At 31.2% G+C, this 24,409-nt stretch overlaps 1 protein-coding gene across 3 annotated transcripts in view; it reads right to left on the bottom strand.

Moving 5' to 3' along the window:
• LOC143068315 (neuropeptide prohormone-4-like) overlaps nt 1-24,409 on the bottom strand; it is a 45,302-nt gene that overhangs the window by 5,711 nt on the left and 15,182 nt on the right. Inside the window, exons 1-2 of one of the 3 annotated variants that reach the window (XM_076242260.1) lie at nt 22,875-22,945; nt 7,813-7,954 (exon numbers count right to left, since the gene is read on the bottom strand). In XM_076242260.1, the coding sequence (XP_076098375.1) occupies nt 7,813-7,954 (142 nt within the window). In that variant the 5' untranslated portion in view covers nt 22,875-22,945. Of the gene's footprint in view, nt 1-7,812; nt 7,955-8,145; nt 8,269-22,874; nt 22,946-24,409 lie in introns of those variants that run through there. The other 2 variants (XM_076242259.1, XM_076242261.1) reach the window with 2 other exon arrangements.

Raw genomic sequence — 24,409 nt, 5'->3', positions numbered from 1 at the left:
CAACAAGCAACTGGAACTCTCTTAATTGTTACTTTGTAATATTGTTGAAGTGATAAAATCGATTTAGCTGTAACGAGTTCTCGTAATTTCCATTGAACAGGGAGTGAGAGAGGGAGAGAGGGAGAGAAAGATCAGTAAGAAAATAAATATCTAAGACATCCTGTTAACAAATCAGGAATTTAGGACCAAGGTAGATAATATCTACCTCTCAATCAAATAAGCATGATTTCCCTTCATATAGAACATATTGGTGTTATGCCATTCATATTTTTATGGCTCAAATGAATAAATATATCAAAATTTATATCAATTTTCTGCCAATATAAATTCAACATTTCAGTGCTATGAATTTTGTTAAGGAACATGTTTTAACAAATTAAGGACCAAACCAACGCAACTGTGTTTTGTATGTTTTATATAAGATACCAAATACAGAACAGGATGATATATACTGGAGATGAAATAAAGCAATGTATCTAACCAATGACATGTTATAATATTGATAAACACGATGTTTCATCTGGGTAAAGAATGATCTTTGCTCCTAATGATGTTTATCATCCACAAAAATCATTAATTGTTGTCAAAGAGCATATCCCTACTTTCGTAGAACATCAGCAATGGGTAAGTTAAACTAATATGGATAATCTTTCATATATTCCCGTCTGTCTTGAGTCATTGTCGATTCATGAGCTGGGAATGTGAAAGATAACAAAAATACTTTTTGGACGAACAACAATTTATCAAGGTTTGTTAAACAATATGATATGATTATTCTGTCAAAAATATAAACCACTGGATAAACCAGAAAAGACAGCAAGAACCGTTTATGACCATTAATCTTAACTAAGGACAGGCAAAACATTCAGAGGTTGGTTAAAACAATATATTTTAAGGCAAAGTTTGATGCTATCGGCAAGAGTTTCATGTTTTAACTGCGGCAAAGTTTGATGTTAACTGCACAAGTGTAATTTCTCAAGACAAAGCTTGTTATAATCCTGTAAGTATAACTATATTCTCTATACTATAACAAGAGATTCGGGAGTTTTTTTTCGACAATAGTTTATTGTGTTCGTTCTGATACTAGTCCATAATTCGTTTACATAAATCCAGTTTGCTTTTCTGTTACCTGCCTCATAGTGAACTGGCAAGTTTAAAAACCGACTCAGCGTGTTGGTCTATCACAAAGCAGAGTTCATATGAATATGCATGTTATAATCGTCACTGGACGTTAAAACCAATGGAACCCTTTTCTTCTTTAAAATCGATATAGATCTTATCCCAAAGTTAAGACACTTGTTTATCATTGGTGATTATATAGTATGAAATTCAAAACAGTGTAGCTGTGGCCATTGATTGACCCATCAAAATCATCCATTGACTGGGACAATTTACGTGAACGTTTGTCTGTAACAACCACTGTTCATGACGTACCTACGATAGACATTTAAACTGTGGGGTAACCAAAGGTTTCTTAACGGCTTTAATTATAAAATAATTCGAAAAAATAATCAGGAATAACCTTTGTGTTTTGATTTATATAATTGATATAAATCAAAATATCGTGTTATTTCTGATTAATTTTTCGAATTACTTTATTTAGGTGTTGAGAACCTTTGGTGACCCCATAGTTTAAGTGTCTTTAAAAAGTACATAGTGAGCATTGGTCGTTACATACAAACGTTCACCTAAATTGTCCCAGTCAATGAATGATTTTAATGTGTCAATCAATGGCCACAGCTACACTGTTTTGAATTTCATACTAGTTTGACTTGTAGGTATATGATGGGTTGTTTTTGTGATGTTTAGTTGCGTTCGGATTTCTTTCTCCTCTGGCTGTTACAAATGTATGTCTTTTCCGCATGAAAAAATACATCGCGTGTCACACTAAACGGGATGTAATATGAATAATTAATACGGAAAACGCAATTATTTGGTTAGCCAATGCAATATATTACGAAATTGCGACATTTCTATTGGCTATTCATGAGACCAATGAACGTATCGAAATTATTCAAGACAAATAAGAGAAATAGATTAAACAACTCGTGAGAATTTGGTATCTCTTGATACCAACTCTTCAGACATCCAGTTCTCACTTGTCACGAATCCTATAATTATGCAAAGTTCTCCTTCATAAATAACTGTTTCCTGTACCTTGCTGTCGAGTTAAGAGAGCGCATGTTGCATAAATATACAATAAAGAACAGTTAAATTGTAAATATTGTCTCATTTCAGACTTGTTATTCATCTGGGACGATATAAATTGTGAAAAAGAGAGAAGAATATTTTTCAAATTTCAAAATGTATGGTTGATCTAAAATAAAACTTTTTTGCAAGCATGACTTATCATCTGGACACCGACATCGTGTCCCGTATTTGTGAGGTCAATTTTGAGGAGTGGTGCTGAAAATAGCAAAGAAAGTAACTACTGATTCATGTGTCAAGTATTATCAAAGGGAATGGTCAGATATAATCCTGTTTAAACTTGTGGTGTGGCTTATAATTCAGGAAATTAAAGTCTACAATTTATCAGAATAATCAATTTTTACAAGACAGTATCTGATAATGAACAAAAGTATGAATTTCCGTTAATGGCGACAGTAGGCTCAAGCTGTATCACACACATTAATGAAACTTTTTGTACTTCAACGTCAACTTTGACCAATTAAATCCATATATTTTGTAAATCTATTAGTACTAAAGTTGCTTGAACTTTGTTTATTCTAAGCCATAATGGTAGATTATTTTATACGGCGAATAATTAAAAATAAACCATCTATTACTTTTAAAAAAGTTTTTATACATAAGAGGTATTAAAATATAGACATATTTCACAAACTGTATGCGAAATTAATATCCAGACAATGCAATAGTGCACACTTTATACCATATTCCCATCAGTGTAACATCTTACGAGAATGAAATTATAGATACGAAATTAATGAGCGAGACAACACGCACCACAGACATAACCCTGGTTTTCTAGACAAGTGTAAGTGACAATTACAAAATTAATAACAATAAATAAACGTTAAGGAAGATCTTCAGACACCATTAATTGTTTGTTTTGATAACAAACATATAATGTGTCAATATAGGAAACAACTAAAAGAGTTTTCAGAGCGAATATTAGCTGTCTGTAACTTATTATAATGCCAAAATTCCCAATACAAAATATAAAACGACGAATTAAGATCAAAATCATAGATTCTAGAACATGATTGTGTATTCTTATGGGTAACTTTTGAATGGCTTTATAGAACAAGCTTTAGCCTTTCAAAAAGGGCTAGTCGACTCTTAGCTGATGAAAATAGAAAGTGCTCTTGCTTTGTAGATTTATTCATTTACTAAAATAGCCACGTGCATCAATCAACAAATTTTACCACACACGTGAGGTCACACGTTATGAAGTAGTATATATCGTTTAACGTTGTTGTTTACGAAACTCCAGAAGATTCGACTATTTATAGATAAAAGTTACCTGTGTACCAATATCATGAATATGCATGATTAATGACCAGGCAAAATCTAATTGCTAAAATAGAGAGGACAAATCCGATACTCTACGGGATTGAAGGACATTTACTAGGTTTGCATTGTCCTAACCAATCAATAAACTTTGATTATTCACGTTTCGTAATATCTTCCAATCAGGTAGCAAGAAAAATTCACGCATTGACTGTCCATCGTTCAATTCTTAATATCGACTCTAGGAGTCGATAACTAGGAGTCGATAATAAAGTCTAGTGAATGTTTTGATGTTTGTTTTCTTTTCATTGTATTTCCAAAAGTATGATATCGACATGATATCGACATAATTAGATCAGGATCAGCCGTCAAATTTATAAATTTAGAATGCCATACTCGACTACTTGACACTTTCAGAGCCAAAACTTTGAAAGTCAAAGTGTATTAAGAAATCGGAAGAAATTATAGAAATTGTTCTTAGTAAAACGACACAAACTGATAATTTTTACTAAGTATGATAAAACAAGTCAGCAATAAATTATCACAAGGCAAAGAGGAAAACACATACAATGTACACTATACCACAATGAAAGACAAAAAGACAAACAATTATAGTTAATAAAGCAGTACACAGAAAAACTAAAGAAACATGAACCCTACTATGAATTCATTTTGATTAGGCAGTTTCTGCTCCACGAGTGACAACGATTGTATGACTCAAGACAAATTCAAATTCAGTGTTAAGTCGAATTCAGTTAAAAGTCTTCAATAACGAAAAAGATATTGGTTGATTCTACGACAAATGGACCTTTTCTAAAACACAAATATTATCTTACGTGACCAGTCCAGACATCAAGGCATTCATAAAACGGTCAAGAAGAAACCACACGTTTGTCAACTCTTGTCATAGAAATTTTTTTCAAATGTACTGCTTACAATTTTTTGTTCTTGATGGACGTGCGTTATGAATGCTTTAAGCAAACACAAGGTCGTGTTCTTCTCTGTTAATGACGTCTTTAGCCTAAATCCATTGGATGTTGGATGTGTACTAATTGATAATTAAGTCTTAGATGCATGATTTTCTTTATTAGTTGTTAGTGGCTTTGAACCGTTAGCTGTCAGAAACTGCGAGTACTCTCAGATCATTACTTTGTGTCTTTTTTTGTTGTTTGGATATACAAGTACCCGGCCACGTTCACTCGTGTTTTTGTTAAAGATTTTTTAATTTGTGTCAATCTGATGAGTTAAGCCTTTTTCAACTGATTTTCATAGTTCATTCTTATGTTGTACTGTTACACCACTGTCCCAGGTTAGGGGAAGGTGGGATCCCACTTACATGTTTAGCCCCGCCACATTCTGTTTTCAAAAAAATATATGTCCCATGCAAAACATGCAATGTAATCACCGAGCAGAAGGCGAGTGAAACACGTGACATGTTATGTGGTTAAAAGCTGTACAAAGAATATTTATTTGACGTCTTTCCGTTTGACAATAACTACTTATCAAAGGTGTTATCTGTTTGTTTCCCGATGTAATACCCTTCTCAGGTTATAGAATTTATTGACTTTCCATCATATTTAGTCAATAAGCACATTTTCTGACAGTTTAATTCCGTGACTACTGATTAATTGCTCTCTTTTTATAACATCTAGATATAGTAAATTACAACAAAGTAACTTAAGTATTCAGTATTCAACGTAGATTTCCCAAAATGACAGTTATGGTAGAAAAATCTACACTTGTATACAGTGTAGCACGAGATTTGAACATATTTTGTCAGTCTGGCCATAAAAGGTAACATTACGTCAGTTATCCAGACAGAATATTAGAAAAACAAAAGCATTATAGCCCTTTATGTATGATAATCTACTATTTATTCATTTGGATATTTGGTAATTACAATTTGATGTCCATTTCTTTCTTTTCCGAGTAATATCAACTCAGCTTCATCAATGTGGTTGTGACTGAAAGCAATAAGTTTTGCTTTCTGCATAAATTCACAAGAATTCATTAATTCCACCAAGCTCTGTTAATTCCCTATAACTTGTCTTGGAAATTGATTAAAGCTAAAGATCGCCTTAAAATGTTCTTTTGATTTGCACAAACATAACATAGCAATTTTTTTTTATAACTCTAATTCACAGCAAAATAAAGGTAAAGAATTTTTTCATAAGGTAAAGTAAGAGACTTTGAAACAACAGATTGTTCGGAACGTTTTAACAGTTGTGCAATTAGAGAAGCCCCATCTTCTGATTATCAAATTCAAAAATCAAAATATATAACAATTCTTTCTAATGTCTTCTTAATAGACGTTAACAAGACAATACTGGGAGGTTGTCACTTTGCAAAGACTTCCGCTTAAACCGGTGTTAGGGTCCGTCTTACACTTGCAGTGCGATGGGAGGTTTATTTGCTCCGCGTTGAAGGACTCACTGTGACTTTTTAAGATGAAGAACAGCAATTAAAAGCGCCGTTCCTTTTTAGCTCACCTGGCCCAAAGGACCAAGTGAGCTTTTCTCATCACCTGTCGTCCGGCGTCCGTCGTCGTTAACTTTTACAAAAATCTTCTCCTCTGAAACGACTGGGCCAAATTTAACTAAACTTGGCCACAATCATCATTAGGGTATCTTGTTTTAAAAATGTGTGCGGTGACCCGGCTAACCAACCAAGATGGCCGCCATGGCTAAAAATAGAACATAGGGGTAAAACGTAGATTATTACTTATAACTCTGACACCTAAGCATTTAGAGCAAATCTAACGGGATTAAATTGTTTAGCAAGTCAAGATCTGTCTGCCTTGGAATTTTCAGATGAGTCGGACAATCGGTTGTTGGGTTGTTGCCCTTCAATTGGTAATTTTTAAAGAAATTTTGCTGTTTTTGGTTATTATCTTGAATATTATTATAGATACAGATAAACTGTAAACAGCAATAATGTTCAGCAAAGTAAGATCTACAAGTAAGTCAAACATGACCAAAATGGTCAGTTGAGCCCTTAAGGAGTTATTGCCCTTTATAGTCAATCTTTAACATTTTTCATAAATTTTGTAAATTTTTGTAAATTTTTACAAAATATTTTCATCTGTATCTAATGGGCCAAGTTCATTATAGATAGAGATAATTGTAAGTAGCAAGAATGTTCAGTAAAGAAAGATCTACAAACACATCACCATCACCAAAACAAAATTTTGTCATAAATCCATCTGTGTCTTATGTTTGATATGCACATAAACCAAGGTGAGCGACACAGGCTCTTAAGAGCCTCTAGTTTTATGTTCATCCACTGATTTGTTTTGTCATGAAAGGATATCCCATATCATTTTTTTTTTGGATGTATTGGTAAAATGTCCTTTTGTGTAATGTTGTAACCCATACAATGTACAGTATCATATTTCCCCCAACTATGCCTGAAATCGTCATTTTATGTCAAATCTTTGACCTACAGAAGTTTACCGATGTTTAAATTACGAAAATCGTTTAAGAAACACAAATCAACGTTACAAACAAAAACCGAGGGATTTGCATAATCTAAAAAAACAGTATTATCATGCAAGTAATAGCATAGTGACATTATAATTGAAAGTTTTGAAGAATTATCTATTTTTTTCCATTACCAGGATCTAATAATGCTTCTAATTTACCCCTTCGTAATATCTTTTTTTGTAATATATCACTGAAATATAATACAATTCGTGATCTTTTTTTCATAGTGTTAAAATATAGCTGTACATTTCCATGGTTTCGGAGGTCTACGGAGGCCTACATGACTTTCTTTTTTCTGTTACAGAATATCTCTTTCACAGATAACTATAAATATGTTCCCTTTGTCGGTACAACACAATCAGTTGACAGTTTATTGAATTGTTATATTTACAACAAATGGAAGTTTTTAACGACCTTGACTGGCTATACAGTTATATTTACGAAAAGACCAACATTTTTATATTGAATGTTCATGTGACAAGAGCAAACAGGTGTACTCGAAAACTGCGATATGAAAAATAAGTATCTTTTGGGAATGCTAAGGATTTTGTGGAATACTCCGACTTTTGTAACACTTCATTTAAAAACAAACATATCCGTTAAATTGAATTATATACCAAGGCATGCAAGGAGGTTGTATAACCGCGCCGATATTACCAGTAAAGTTTCTGATTTCCGGTATCTGAATAAGATAATGTTAAACAAACCACTGAAGTAGGAAAACAATATTTTGGTTATAAAGATTTTAAAATACTCTATTATTGAAATAATGAAATTTAATGAGAAGAATGGATTCACAAGTGATTGAAATAAAACCTTGAAAAGCAAGTTAAGTAAAAATAAAATTTATTAGACTCACCTGAACATTGATTATTTCGCTTTTCTATGTATGGACGTCGAATTTGTCTTAATCTGGAAAAGTCTATTTTCATTCCATATACGCATGCACACAAAAGTCCCAATAAATACACTATTATTTCCTGCCGCCCTAACAATCGCATCTGAAAAAGAAAATTAAACAATTGATTGAATAATACAAATACAAATGGAAAAAAAACATAATTCAGTCAGATATATAAAAATAATAGATACTGAAACAACAACTACAACAAAAGCTAAACTACAACAAACATAAGATAATTTCGATGGCACCATGATAAAGTAGATACACAAATATGCATTATACGTTTACCATTATCTGTTTAAGCAGATGCAAATCTTTACACTTTCGATACACAGAGCATTAATAACTTTTTGGAGACTACAGAATAAATTTCCCCGAAACTTATTAGACACATGCAAAGAGCAGAAAAACAACTGCGCATTCTAATTAACTTACGACCAGTGATATCGTAATTGCAGTGGTTGGCTTATAAATTATTAAAACATTTAATAAACGTATTTCAGTATTGTTAAACGACATTAAAAAATATGAAATTGTATAGTTTGAATCATAGTTCTCATGAACTAACAAATTGTATGCATAGATATTTAAAAATGCTTGTGAGATCTAAAAATATTGTTTTAAACATGCGCAACATACACAATATATGCATTGCTGGTCCATTTTTGGAACCTCGTCAATAGTTGCCGCATGTGATGTCTTAGTCTTTGTGGTGGTTTGGAGAAATGTGTGTTGTTGGCAGACTTTATAAAAAAGAAGATGTTGTATAATTGCCAATGAGACAACTCTCTACAAGATACCAAATGACATAGAAATTAACAACCATAGGTTACCGTACGGCCTTCAACAATGAGCAATGTAACTTTCAAATTTATTGACAATTTTAATCGACTGTATATGATTTTGACCTTAAACACCGTCTAGACACATGTCTAATTCAAAATATTGTATTTCGTGGTTAATATTGTCATAAGATTGCTGTATCATAGAGGTAAACCCACATCATTGTCATCATATATGATTCCCCTTTTAGGAATGTGTTGTAATTGGAAAATACTACGACAGAAAGGAATGTGCAAAATTGACATGGACACATCTAAATTCTTATACTTTTAGGTCACGTTACCACATAGCCTAACAACCCAAAAGCGGTGTGTTTCTTTCACCGAATTTCAATACAAATAATTTGTATATAGTTAAAACAAATTGCTTCCTTTGTTTTGAATTTTAGAAGATATTTTTTGCAAAAGCATGGCTAAGGCTTACTTAATATCATTTCCAAGAATATTGTTTATGATTTGCCAAATTATTCTTTCCTCGACCCTCGAATTAAATGCTGTTCAAGCGCTTCTGGTGAAACTTCAGACAGGGAAGTCAGCTTTAAAACGCGCTTTTCCTAACATTGGCAATTTATACTCTTTTGGTAATTCTTTAAAGATAGCGTTAAAGTTTGGGAATTAGAATGAAATTCAAAACAGTGTGGCTGTGGCCATTGATTGACACATTAAATTCATCCATTGACTGGGACAATTTAGGTGAACGTTTGTATGTAACGACCACTGCTCACTATGTACTTTTTAAAGACACTTAAACTATGGGGTCACCAAAGGTTCTCAACACCTTAATAAAGTAATTCGAAAAATTAATCAGAAATAACACGATGTTTTGATTTATATCAATTATATAAATCAAAACATAAAGGTTATTCCTGATTAACTTTTCGAATTATTTTATAATTAAAGGCGTTAAGAAACCTTTGGTGACCCCACAGTTTAAATGTCTATCGTAGGTACGTCGTGAACAGTGGTCGTTACAGACAAACGTTCACGTAAATTGTCCCAGTCAATGGATGAATTTAATGTATCAATCAATGGCCACAGCCACACTGTTTTGAATTTCATTCTATCTATTTTATTTTATGTATGCACAAATGATGAATATTATAAACTTATGGGGAATGGATTCAATACAAGGGAAGGGGTTTAATTGCTGACAAGACAGAATTACAAACCCCTAAGCAAAAAATACGGGAAGATGCCATGTTTGATAGTTTAAATGTTTTAAACTAATTAAATAGTGAAATTACATTTAGTGTTTTTCATTGTTGTTTATCAACTTTTAGCACTTGAAAATTCTAATTTATATGTTTGCTTATGATGCTGAGAAACCTGATGACATTTTAATACCTTTGTTGATGATTGTAACAAACTTGATTAGATACCTGACAGACTATTACGAAGTGTTTCTAAAAATATTTAAAAAATATCAACTGACTAGAAAGTGGAAATACCAACGACAATTATATTATAGTGAATCGACAAACTAAAGCCAGGAGACAGCGATGGTCATTTAATTGTATCATAAGTATCAATCCCATCTTAATATGGTCAGTATCTGACCATTATGTTGATAATGTCATTGAAACATTAATTACAAAAAGGCCTGTGAAAAACTGCATTAAACTATTGATGGATATCAGATACTGTATTAAAGGTCTGATATGTTTATCAAGCTATTTGTGGTTTTCACCAACCAGTAATAATAACATCAACAATTCTCGATCTTTCATTCATGTAGAGAAAAGAAATGAGATGAAAGTTTATTTACAGCCTCAATAACGAAATAACTAGACAAGGTTATTTACATCGTCAGGTGGACACATTTTGTCATTGCAATCAACCCGTATATATTTGTTTAAATGACAATTTCTGCTAAAATGCACAATCAAGAAAACTTAAAATATGATTAAGATAAGTCCTTTGTATTTTCTACATAAGAACATGTCTGTACCAAGTTAGGAATATGACAGTTGTGTTTCATTTGTTTGGTGTGTTTTGGCTTTTGATTTTGCATTTGTTCAGGGACTTTCCGTTCTGATTTTTCAATGAAGTTCGGTATCTTGTTATTTCACCTTTTGTATCATCAGAAAATAATTAAAATGGCAGCTGTTTTTGTTGTTTACATTACCAATCCAATTGGTTCAATTGAGCTTGAGTAATTTGATCTGTATTTTAACCAAATAGAAAATAATAAAATGTTTTTCTTTTTCTTTTCTTTGTTGGTCGAACGTGTCATGGCCTTGTAGTCCATTATCTTATTCTTAGACAACTCTTGAGTTGGTTTATCAAATTTGCTCAGAAATACAACAGGGGATATTAAACTGCAGACAAAATGATTAAATGAGCATTTGTATTATTTACAAACAATAACTTTATTACCATTTGACATTAGGAAATTGATACTGATGAACATGTCAAAAACACATCATCAAAAATATGTTTTTGCAAAATAGTGAATGAATTCGAGGCAATCAGAATAAAGGGCTCTCCATGTAGATGTTTTAATAATTTCGTCATCGGAATATTCTAATTCAATCTGTTGAGATATCAACGGTAACCCTACCGCCTGCACTATATATCCCATTCCGTTGATAACTCGATCAACTTTAAAATATGGATGTTGTTTTCAGGTGATGTGTTACTCCGTCGACTTAATTTGGGATTGTAATACGGTACAAGAAGTACAGAAGTTAAGATTGGTATACTTGTGCGTAGACTTGCTACATGTCCCTTCCTAATTATGTTTTTTTCTTTTTTTTTCTTTCAATTTTGCCCCTTTAATAATTTTACTGCTATAACTAGGAGATTACAATTATAGTGACATCTCCAAGGTCAATCAGTAGACTGGCACTTATCAGTAAACATATAAATTAGTAAGAGAGAAATTATAGAATTGTAGCAAGTCTAACTTGTGCGCTCATCATTTTTACAACATTTCTAAAAGCTGGCGATGTTACTTCAGTTGTTCTGATTTGCAAAATATCTTTAGGATGGTAACATCATTGCCACAACGAGCAAATTATTTTTTAAATATAATACCCTATAAAAGTAATTGTTTGTTTTAAGTTTCACCACACGAAAGCAACATCGAATTATTTAATTTGAATTATACTCAGCATCAACCCATGTGTATGTTGATTCAAAAAGGGAGTAGATTACAAGGAAGTGAAAATGTCATTTACTGAAGAAAAAAAACTTTTACAAAAAATAATCTTGAATTACATATTTTTAAGTATAGAATAATACATTTTATAGGTGGCAATTGATATTGTTTCTATTAATTTTTCATCAGTAACCTTTAATTATGCAACACATTTTGAGGATGTATGTCTCATTACAATATCAATTTTCATATAAATCTTGTCTCGTGTTCTCTAGAGTATTTGGTCAGAACATAGATGGTATTACATCTATGGTCAGAACAACTGCTGCCGAATGGAAGTTCGCCAATGAATAGGATAACATTGAACAATTAGATGAAATTTGATAGAGTTGTGTTATATTTAAAGAAGCCTACTTCAAATGCATTTTACCGCTATCAATAAACAACTTGATACAATCCTTTGACGTTTGTGAATTATTTATCAAGGTTTTTAAAAAAAATGTTTTTGCATCATTTTTGAAAATTAAATTGAGTGTTAAATGTTTCTGTTGCATCCCTAGATTTGAAAATCCAATATTATTCCAAAATTGAAATTTAAAATCAAAATTAAATGTTACCAAAAACTGAATTTACGGAGCATTCTCTGGAGTTTGGACAAACTTTTCTGGAAGGTGCCGATACCCAACTACTTTTGACATACAGCTTGTAACTTTCAAGCAAGGAGCACTTTAATATGCATAACATTGCTTCGTATGTGATCTTTTTTTTGACATAAATAATGAAAAATATCAAACATGTTTGCAGGTTATATAAATCATAAAATATTAATGATTTGTGGGTGGTATTGGAAGAACAATAATAAAATCAACACCAAAATTTTAATCTTTATAAAACAATAAAAGATGCAAATAAATCTAATCGTTGTAATCAAATTCCAAAGTTACGATGGATTCTCTGATATTAGTCAACTACTTTCTGGCCTTCCATGATAATTTAGATTTAAACAGTCAACAATTAATAGAAAAGGTTCAATTTAATTACTGAAGACTTGTTAAAGTTAATTAGATTGTTTTAGAGTGACGAGGTTTATTTCAATAAGCTTGGATAAACATGACTTTTCCAATAACTGTATGAGAATTTTTCTTGGTTTCATTTAAAGTTAAAAGGAAGAAATTTTACCATTACCTCACCGTCATTGTAAGAAATTAAATGGAAATGAAAAAAATCGTTAATCATGTCAAACTGGATATCATCACATGCACTTACGAAAAAGAGCTTAGAAATCTGAAATAGCCATACTATTTTTCATTCAAATTGAAAAAATGCACAATATCAATTATATATCTATTTGAACATTTCGCCTTAGAGTTAAGATTAAGAAGAGATCCGGATATACGTTAATGTGATTGAAACGACATAAAAGAATAATCAAAAGACATATAGAGGTCAACCATACAGTCCTCAACTGTCAATACTACATGTTAAAACATTGGGAGTACATCTAACAGAGATTTCAAATGATCGCTCTACTTTCAATACCAAATACTTCAAAATAACAAAACACATACTAGTATTGCATAATAGAAATCGACAAAGACTACGTTGAAGCAACAATATACTGCATAAGAATTGCATTTGTATTCCTTATCTTAAGTTTAGTGATCTTTATATTTGCTTACCTCCCTTATATTTCGGCTAACTTATCTCCAAGACATATATACAACCACTATAACACACTGGTTCAAGAAACTTCATATTTAACAGAATTTTTCTAAAATTTAATTATAATCTTGAAATGAAAATTAGTTGAATAAGAATAGTTCCAATTGTCGATTCTATTAAACAATTAGCTTTATTGAGGGTGGGCTGAACAAAATTTTCCGTAAAATTACTTTATTTGAAAATTAAGCGGGATTTAAAGCCAATTGTATGGTTGATGACGACATACAGATACTCTATCTGTACTTGTTTGATATTCAGCAATTACTGGTAGGTATTTCGGTATTTTTCTATTGATCACAGCAACAGTGTGTAGAAATTTCATAAATCTAAAGACTGAAGCACACAAAATTCAGCATTAACATCGAATCTAGCGTGTCATTTGGTGCAAAACTTAATTTACTTGTAAAGTACTGATATCTGTATTGCATTTGCTGTTATAATCTGAAACTTTATATAGACAGTGTTTCATTCAGTCTTGAGAGCAGTTATAACGTTTAAGTTTTCATTCAGTTATAGTTCGAGTACCTATCTTACTGGTTTTAAAATGTTCTGTTAGGAATAAATGTCGAAATTATCAAAATTAATGAGAAGGCATGCTGTGGAATAGAAGAGTCCGGATGGAAATGACGACAACATTTTTCGTTTTCTACTTTAATCGTTTGTAAAAGTCCATAAGTGACTTCTAACAGAATTTACTTTACTGTTTATAAAACGGACAAATACTAAAGCTAATACTATTATACGCTCAATTATTAAACAAAAGATTTATAGTTTAACAAAACACATGCGAGTTAACCAAGTCTCACAACACTATTAAGTGATTCACAGAAAGGCAGAACACGTCTATGGTATTCAGGTATTATATAATATTCAAATTAAATAAATAATTCACAAAATTTCCATGAAAATCAATAACCCAAATCGCAATCTTGATAACAAGTAAAGAATATACAGACAAGAGAACATTGTCAAATGAAAAATCGCATAATAAAGAATGTGCATACCGGAAAGCACTCAAATACTTTCATAAAATGTTCGTACCTGAATTATCCCTCCCTGCGAAAAAAAATGAATGCTCTTACTTTATATGTCGCACAGAATTAAGTTTTCCAGATAAAAAATATGAGAATATGAAGATGTGGTAATATATTGCCAATGTGACAGCTACGTCAGGGTACGTCCTTCATCAATGAGTAAAACTTATTACGAATAGTCTGCAATTTTAAAAGCAAAATGTGAAACGTTTCAAAAGAGAATGAAGGCAAAGCAATAAACAAAAAAAAAAGACAGATATTAAAATTGAAATTTTGCCGCCCTGTACGACTATTGTAGGAAATCAAATATATTTGGATTTCTATAAGCTTTAGAAGACACAAACACCTTGCTAGCTTTGTGTGAAAAGAAAACATTGAAAGAAACATGCATAGTTTAGATTCACATGAATTAAATTCTCATAAATCTATGTTTCACGACTTTTTAACAAATGTAACATACTGCATATTTCTCAATACAACGATCAGTGGAAATTAAAAACGTACGGACACACAAGGATTATTTCTGGAATGAGTAGTAAAATTTAACTGTTTTAATTGTTTACAGTATATCAATCATTAACATTTATTCTATCTGTATTGTATTAAGAAACACACATCTGATCACATCTGAGATACAGCACAATGGAAAATATACCAAGAATGATAATATAACGTCTGCAAATCACCGTCAGACTTAAAATCTAAATAATGGACTTATAAACGCTTTTTCATAAGTTGTCAACAACATCATCCTCATAAGTTCAGCAATACTATTTGCTACATTGTATAAAAATATCCTATATCCATACATTAAAAAATCTATTAATGATATAAATATAAAATCAAAGTACTTTGCAAGTCAATGACCTAGCAGCGGAAATATTACTAATTCAATCAGTCTTGTCTGAAACTCACAGTGACTATAGCGTCTACTTACATTTTACAACAATGTAATACAAATTGCCATGTCTTCAAAAAAGGAATTTATAACGAGCTTCTAAAAAAAGCTAACGTTGATTTCTTATAATAACATTAACGGTACCAATTTTTCTGCACCAGATGCGCAGAATGAATATAAATGACAAAACACAAATACGTGGCCAACCCCAGACGGGATTCTTTACGTACGTTATGTAGGTACATTTTGTATCTTTCAATATATGTTTGGGGTAAAATTTAGTTTTACAAAATTTCAATCCGCCAAGTTTTATCTCGTTCAGCAATGATTGGTCACCAAAGAAAATTTTATGACTACGTTATCTGAATAAGGCGTCTATTCCAGTTGTTTAATTGTTTAATATGAAAATAAGGAGATTTGGTAATAGTTCACCATAATCTGATATCTTACTTAATTGAAAATATCTTTTTACTGAAAAAAATCAAAGTAATGTAACGACATGCTTGCATGGGGTCCCTACTTAAATTGTTTGACATACTACATTTGATTATGATATCAAGGGTAGTTGATGAGCAACAATCTTTAATCATTGTTATCTAAAACAGCAATTTTCTAACTGCAAAATCGATTGAAGTGTATTTACATTTTATCTATTTAATATTAATCAAGCATTCGTCATGAATTGCACCCTCGTTTCTGTTATTGAGTGCAAAATGCAACGTTATTAATAAGGATAATAGAAGCTTTAATTGTGTTAATCTGACATATTGGTCCGTGTCTCTCGGGGGTTGTCGTTTTTTCTATCAGAGGAGAGAACTAATGGTTTTCTGCTTTTCATCTTTTTTCATATGTCACGCTGAACATTGATTTCGATCGTTTGTACAGTGTCATGTCAGTATGTAGGTATATGCTGAACTCATATTTTTCTTTTATTTACCATGCAGAATTAACATGAAAAAAGGATAAGTATTACATTGATTGGTTGATTGTTGGTTGCTTGACTTCCAGTGGCAAATATGTTATGCATTTTAAGGACAAGTGTATCAAATTGATACAGGGTTCCAGTACAATAGGAGAAAATGCAATATTTGAGAACACTCGAACTTGGCAAAAACTATAAGGAATATGTATTACACAGTTACTATATCTATCTTTAATTGATTTAGATATACATGTTTTTCATGTTCATATCTAAATGCACATGACAATTATCAGATATTGCAGATGGCTTTAAAGGGAAAAGTTTTTCAACAACAAGTGCTATATATTTTCAGTTCAGTTGAAACAGATTCTTCACCTGGTCTGCTATTAATCTTTTATTGATACTTGAAATTCGATTTGACAATAAAAATATTAGTTAAAATGCACAAAAAAGTAATAAACAATTCCCAGATGACTGGCGACCTTGTCATTTCTTTTTAGGTTACTGCATGCTATGTTCTTCGTTGTTTCGAATTTTGAATTGATTGGTTCGAGTGCCAGTCATCAGAAACCAGGGATTAAAAGCGAATACGATTCTTCAATTTTTATTCTTATAATATAATTTAAAGTTTTTCCTTCAAGAAGACGATAATCTCTATTGTATTCAAGCGTAAAAAAAACCCAAATATCTTAATTTGAAAAAAAATATAATAATGACACTAGTTGTAGAAGAGTTCGATGGCAAACTAAACCTACAATTTAAATACTAGTAGATTGCTTCTATTCCAATTTGCTTTAACATTTTTCGTGTTAGAATATAAGAATACTCGTGCTAATTTACTACTGAAGTAATGTTAAGTAAGGTCAGTTGTAACGCATACAACATTACTAATATAAGACATTATTGACTTTCATTTCTCCAATCTCATTAGACTGGACATCTAGTGTGTTGACATCGACAGCTTGTCCTGTCTACCGATTATCAATATTCTTTTAAGCCTTAAGAACCCCAGACGTTTGACTTTGTACTAATCGAAATCATATGGTAATTACTTTATTGTCCTTTTGGTTTGTGACGGTCTTTAACTAGGAAGGAAAACGTCCTTTATGTATCAAATGGAAAGCAAAGAATGCAGATCTTTAAGGCATCAGTGGGAATGTCTATCAATGATCAAAAGGCTAGTTAGATCGTCAGAGTGATTGGGGTTACTGTTAAAATCAGACTTTCTTTGTCACATATTATATAGTTAGCGTTATATTTAACAACTATTATACTCTTAAAAGGGCATGCTTTTCTATGTGATTTTTTCTTTTATTTAAGATATTGTTCTTATGCAAATTTTCTTATTTCCTTTGGATTTTTCTTATTATGATATACATCATACAATTATTGCCAAGAGGTGAATAGAATATGGCATTTTCACATTCTAGATGGGCAATATTTTGTGTTGTTCTTAGCCACAATAAAAATACGCATGACAAGGATTAGAAAAACTTCAGCGTTATTTTTGTTAAAAGATATCTTTAATAACAAAACAAAAAAAAAAAAAAAACACCGATTGTATTTTACTCAGAAATTAGTCTTAAAACAAATTATAGTTTACTTTATAATTTTTGACATTACTAATTAAAAAAAAAACCTGACAGACCCTAAGCGATATCCTTACGCTCTGTCATAGTATCATTTTAAATGTTGTATTTACCATTCATTTCTAATCACAACCAGTCCTTTACTAAAAAAAAAAAAAGGACTGAAAAAAATAACATTTTGACTTATCTTATATAGCAATTGCTTTGAAATAAATTTTCATAAAAAAAAAACAAAACATTCTTCGTAATCTTCCAATTAAGGTGCAGGAAAAAGGAGGCTATATCATTTCATAATTTCATAATGAAAAGTACGTGCACGTTGTGTCAAGTTATTACTGGCTTGCTTATTAAACTCAACACTAAATATGAATAATATAATCGTTTTCCGCAAACAAGCTTCGTGAACTTGCGTCCCTGTTTGATCTCATATTAAAAGTTCTGATTGGCTGAAATTCACACCGTCTACTTATCTCCTGGGTTATGTGTTGTGTAGGCAGCACACCATTTGCAAAATTTTTGTTTCTATACCGCTATTCTTGTTTTGTTTCTTAACAAGTGTTAAGATTATAGTGAATTAATAATTAAAGGATAACTTAAATTGTAGGTGGATTACTCTTCCGTAATGTCATCTCCTATCCGTCATTTATCTGTAATCAATAGTCGTTCACCCCATCCCTGTTACAACATTGACCTACAAGTGACCAGTGACATATCCATTTATATCTAGGAAAGTTAATATTTGTTGTATTATTCTTCCGGAGTACACAGAAATTGGACTGATCGACTAATCTCTAGTTTAACCAATAAAGTCTGTTGTTTTTACGATTGATTAATTTTGCTGTTATTATGACGGTCCCTAGCGGATTTCCTAGCTCAGCTAATTCTATTAACTCTTCCAACATCTGAAGTGATTATCACTATTAGCTAGCTCAACTCGAGTCAACGTTACTACTGGTGTCATATAAATCAGCCTTTTCCACGACTACTTCTATAACTATTTAGAATAGTTAGAACATTAATATAGGCTTAAGAAAATATATTCTATTTGACGCTAGTTATTCGGTTAATAAATAATGTATAAACTTGTATTATAAACAACTACTAATATTCAGAATCGACAAGATAACGGAACTTCCGTTAAATAATGACACCGATATATTTCATTTTGTATTTGTTACAAAAGAAAGGACAATTCTTTGTATTGTGGAAACGTTTCCGTTTAATGACTTATGATCAGTCAATTAACAACCAAGTAATAGTTATATCAAAACAATAAAAAATTAATTATAAGTTTGTATCTTTCAGTGCATTAATAATATTTCATCTTTGTGACGTCCAACTAATTACAACATGCAGTTATTTGTATTTCAATAGTTTCAAATAAATTGGTTTATTTCTATTTTCTGTAAAAGGAAAGCTGTAATTGAAAGGTTTTAAACTCATTGTTTTCTATTGATAATGATTTTGATGCCAGATTCTCGACGAGAAAGAGAGCACCAATTGACAGTGCTGTTTTGAAGTTTTCAACTGACTTGACGCACAATGAATTTTCGAGTTTTTTACGCGAGTTGTTTACTATATCAATATTTTGAAAGCGGAGCTTTTGACTTTGCTTTTTACCAAACATTCATCGTGTTTGATAGCTGGCACCGAACCCCTAACCACTTATTACACAAAATCAGTCTTTGGCTGATTATTGGTTGATGTTGTATGTGGTAATTCAAATTTTAGATAAGTTATGTCGGATAGATACATCGTGTACTGGCAGACATAGGTTGATAGACACATTTCTTTAAAAAAAAGGTTTATTAGAGATACATGTATCTCTTTGAAAATCAATTTACTTTCACCCTTTTCATAAATATACTCTACAGCATAACCTTGAATCTAGCCGATTCTGATTTATATGAATGCTTTTAAAAAGCCATGACGAAGCTGACTATTACAAATGCATTAATGATTTAAGGAGTTATCGTAACCCAGGTCTACCCTTTCTATATAAATGTCCAAGGGAAATGTACGAATGAAAAATTGATTTCCGTTGGTCAAATCCCGGAAAAGTATAACGACATGATAATGAAGCAAAACTAATGTTAGCGTGAGGAAAGGATGTTATAACTAGCCATCAAGCCGTTTGAGAAGTCAAAATCATGTCAAAGTAAGAACACCAAGAAGGGTTTAATACAGAATTTATAAGTTCAATTAAGTCATATCAAATTGATGCGATGTGTAGACAACATAAGATGTTTTAGTACTAAGTATCGTAGTATAAATTGTCTAATATCTAGAACGCTTCATTTGGTTTTGTGATGGTTGACGGCTAAATTCCTTTCAGAAAATGTTAAGTTGCCTTTAGAGGAAATGTCCTATGATACTTCGAAAGAGCTGACTCGGTGACATTACTATGATTGCAGTTCAGAAATTAAGTACCAAAATCTCTTTTTATATAGAGCTAGATATCAATAAAAATATCATTTATTAATCCATTATTTAAGGTTAAGTCCGTGTTCATATGATACATACACATTCTCTTCAAAGTTTATAGCACGATTGTTTTGCAATGTCTTTTACACTTTATATATGTCAAACAATTCTAGAACTCGTTAAGGGTCAATGATATTGTATTATGAAAGTACAACTCATAACTTTTTTAAATCACTTTTATTTTTTAAATCTGACATCATCCAAATTGTTGTTTTTGTTTTATTGACATCATATTTATTGTGTTTTTTGTTGTTTTGTTGTTGTTGTTGTTGTTTTTTGTTTGTTTTATTTTACAGACAAGCAACATTCCAATGGGAACCAACTTTGCTCCTCTTCTCATCGACTTGTTTCCTTTCCGTTTACTTCATTTTATTTTACAGATAGTCTTTGGTTGTCTTATATTTTTTTTTACAAATATCGTCTTGGCCTAAACATGGACCGCGAAGAGGGCCATGATAAACAGTGACGTAACAGTACTCTTATTCCGTTCGCTCAACACGAAAGCAGGATAAAAGGAGACTTTACTTGTACAACATATATTGTATATACAGAACATCATTAGTTGTGTACCAGTTATTTGTATAACAGATGGCGTAATTCGTTTGAGGAATCTTTTTATAGCCATTTTCTTTTCTTGTAGTGATATTTTATTGTTGAGTCGTGTCATTTTTACTTATAAAGCTTTGTGTATCATCTTTTTCATTACTTTTTCATTTTCATTACTATGTCGCAAAATGAAAATCAAGATGTCAAAACATGATATTCTAACTTGGAAGACATCATGCCCATTCACATTACGACTGTCTGACTTGTAATTAACAAATTCAAATATATCTTTTAAAAGCATAAGTTTTTTTTCTTTTCAAAAGAAAGGGGGAAATCAAATGTCCTGAATTGTTGTCTGAATTTTTGTCTGAGAAGGTCAATAACTATACAATCGTAGGATTTTAAAGCTGAAATGACTATGGAATATATTTCTATAATTATGACAAATGACATTTCTTCCAGAAAATTAATAATCTTTATCACAGCGTGTCAATTACAGGTTATTTTTCATTTTGTTATAAATAGTTCAATTATTGACTTCCGGAAAAGAGCTTCTTCGATAATATATCACATTAACTATATATTGTTTTGTCAGGAATTTGCATTGCAAAAACTTAAGTACAAGGCGTTATTGAAAACAATAAACTTTTCAGACACCGAACCCCATGATCTTTAAATTTCCGGGGTTCAAAATTATATTCTAATAGATGTTTTAAATTGAAGAGGTAATTATCTTTTCGCTGCGAAACATATGCTTTTTCTGTAAGATTTAAAATCTTAAGCAAAACACGTGGCATATCAAAGCAGTCATCGCTTTTACTCTGTAGAAATAGATAACCAAACGAAATGGACCTTCTCATCTTTTTCTTTTATTTAAGAATTGAATGCTTCTTTTTGTAACTTCATTGGGGTGTAAAAGCGTTGACCGAAGTACATTTTGTATGAAGCGCGGAACCGCCTCATACTAAAAATGTGCGCACGGTCAATGAAAACACGAATTTTATTATTGTTTTATTTAATTTACCTGTGCACTTTATTGTGGGACCACGTGTTATCATGAATGAAAAGTTTTATTGAGCAATGCAATTGCTTACTGAATAACACCTGATATGCAGTTAGCCAATCAGAATAAAGTATCATAATGAAACATACATCTAATGTAATTATTCCATATTGTTAACATTCAGTCGATTGTATTTGAGTATTCGTGTTTGTTTCTGGGTCTTTTTGTTTTTTTCCTTTCGTTTGTCAACTTTACTAGACCTGGTGTTATGACAGATATGAAGTTTATTCACGCCAAGCGAGAAAATCGTATATTCATTGTGTAGCTATGTAACATTTTTAATCGATCCTTAACGAAAATAAATGTAAATATTACCTTTTATTTTAAGCCATTCCTTCAATGCTTTCAAAGAATATTGCACGAAGGCGGATATTTGCTCGGAAACCTTTTGTTTGTTGTCTTTTAAGTTTGCGTACGATATTAAATTCCGTATCTGTTTTAAATCCATTTAATCCATGAAATCTATTGTAATAATTTAGTTATCAAACATACCAGTTTATGTTTTTTTTTTAGACTCATTTTGGAGTTTTTATAGAGATGATGTAGTCTGTAAGTGCCATTCCAGTGCAAACATTTCACTTGCAGTCTGAATATGACACCAGACACATTTCAAAATTGACAACTGATTAAGACAAAAATGCATATCCATAGTTTTTGAAAAACATTGGACCCAAATAACAGATCTCCTCTTAAAGATGCCAATCTTTGTTCATGACATTTTGTACCTCAATTGATATAGTCCTTGATCTTGAAAAATTTCAAATGGTTAATTTTTTTTGAAAAAGGATCCGAAATATCGTCCACTTTGAAAAATTACCTTTAGTCATTAGCGACCAACTTTTCTCTTACTGCAAATGTTGGTACTTAAGGATGTATTCCGTCAGACGTTTCAGTCTCATTCTGTCTCATTGAAATCTCGTTCTGTAATTATATCCAAAACATGGGTCACAAATGGAAAATAGCAATGAATTTGATAGAAAGCATAATCAAATTTAACTCTGTGAAAAAATTTGGGTATTTCCAATGGTTATTTTTTGAGTAATTAAATTTTTAAATATTATAACCAATCAAGTAAGTTCTTTTTAGCCAAAATCTTGAGAAAATGGGTGAGGGATACATGTATATCCCACATCCCTTTTTTCTTTTCAATTTTTTTAGATATGTATTTTTCAATAATTTAGTTGAAAAAATATGCAATTTGTAATTAAAATTGAGAAAAATCACAAATTTTCAAAATTGACAACATGGTAAATTTGACCCAAAAAGCATCAAAATATGATAAAACTTTCTTATTTTAACACCTAACTATAGTTTTTTTTTATTTAAAAATTATTCAGATTGGTCCCCTTTATCTTTATTGAAAGTATGACAAAAAGTTTAATTGTGGAATTGTGATTGTTTTCATGATAATAGCCCAAAATTAGGTTAAAATTGAAGAAAAATAGGAAAATCATCAAAATTGGGTACTTTCAAAGGGTCGTAGCAAAAAAAAGAAGTGCACCACCATATGATTTTTTCTTCACCAATTATTTTTTTTACAGTCATATAAACCCAAAAAATCAGGTTAAGAAAAAAAGTTTAATTCTAGAAAATTCAGAGGTGTACATTCTTAAAAGGAAAAGCTGATAAAAATTATTTTGAATCTTTATAACTTTTTAGGTATTGACATTTAAAAAATAAATATATACGACACCTTTCTACATGTACTTAAACGATGTGTAAACCTAAACAATTATAAAAGCAAATAAAAGTATGAAAGAATTGGATTGCATTTCGATTGAGTGCAGTCCCAACAATTTCCTTTTCGGTAAAAAAAAAACAAATACACTAGTTGGAATAGTAAAAACAAAAAAAATAAAACTAACTATTTGCGCATGGTAACAAGCTATATTTGATTAACAATTTATTGCATAAAAATGATAAAAACGCACCTACATGTATGTAACGTACTTAGTACAAAGTGCACAACAGTAAAACGACTGCCCAGACAAAACGATTACTTACATCGAAAAATATTAGATATAACGACGTACGTCCCAATGAGATTTGAGCTGGTACTATTATAATGATTATTTATTTCTGTTTCTGACAAAAATAACGACAAATTTTGTAATATGAAGAGGTATATATAGATGTGTATTAATAATTCAATAAAATTTGAGGCGAAATGTATAAAGTAATTATTCAGTTTTTCATAAAATTACGTATGGATTTCTAAAAATGGCACGGTATTCCTACATGTAAGACCATTTCTGTTTTTATGATAAAAAAAATCACAAGGGCCCCAACACCGGTACCCCTCCCCACTCAACCCAGTGCAAACGACAAAATAAGCATAGCATTGTGTTGGCG

The sequence above is a fragment of the Mytilus galloprovincialis genome, chromosome 3 (genome assembly GCF_965363235.1).
Source record: "Mytilus galloprovincialis chromosome 3, xbMytGall1.hap1.1, whole genome shotgun sequence".
Classification (NCBI taxonomy): Eukaryota; Metazoa; Mollusca; class Bivalvia; order Mytilida; family Mytilidae; genus Mytilus; species Mytilus galloprovincialis.
This window is presented reverse-complemented; position numbering and strand designations above follow the sequence as displayed.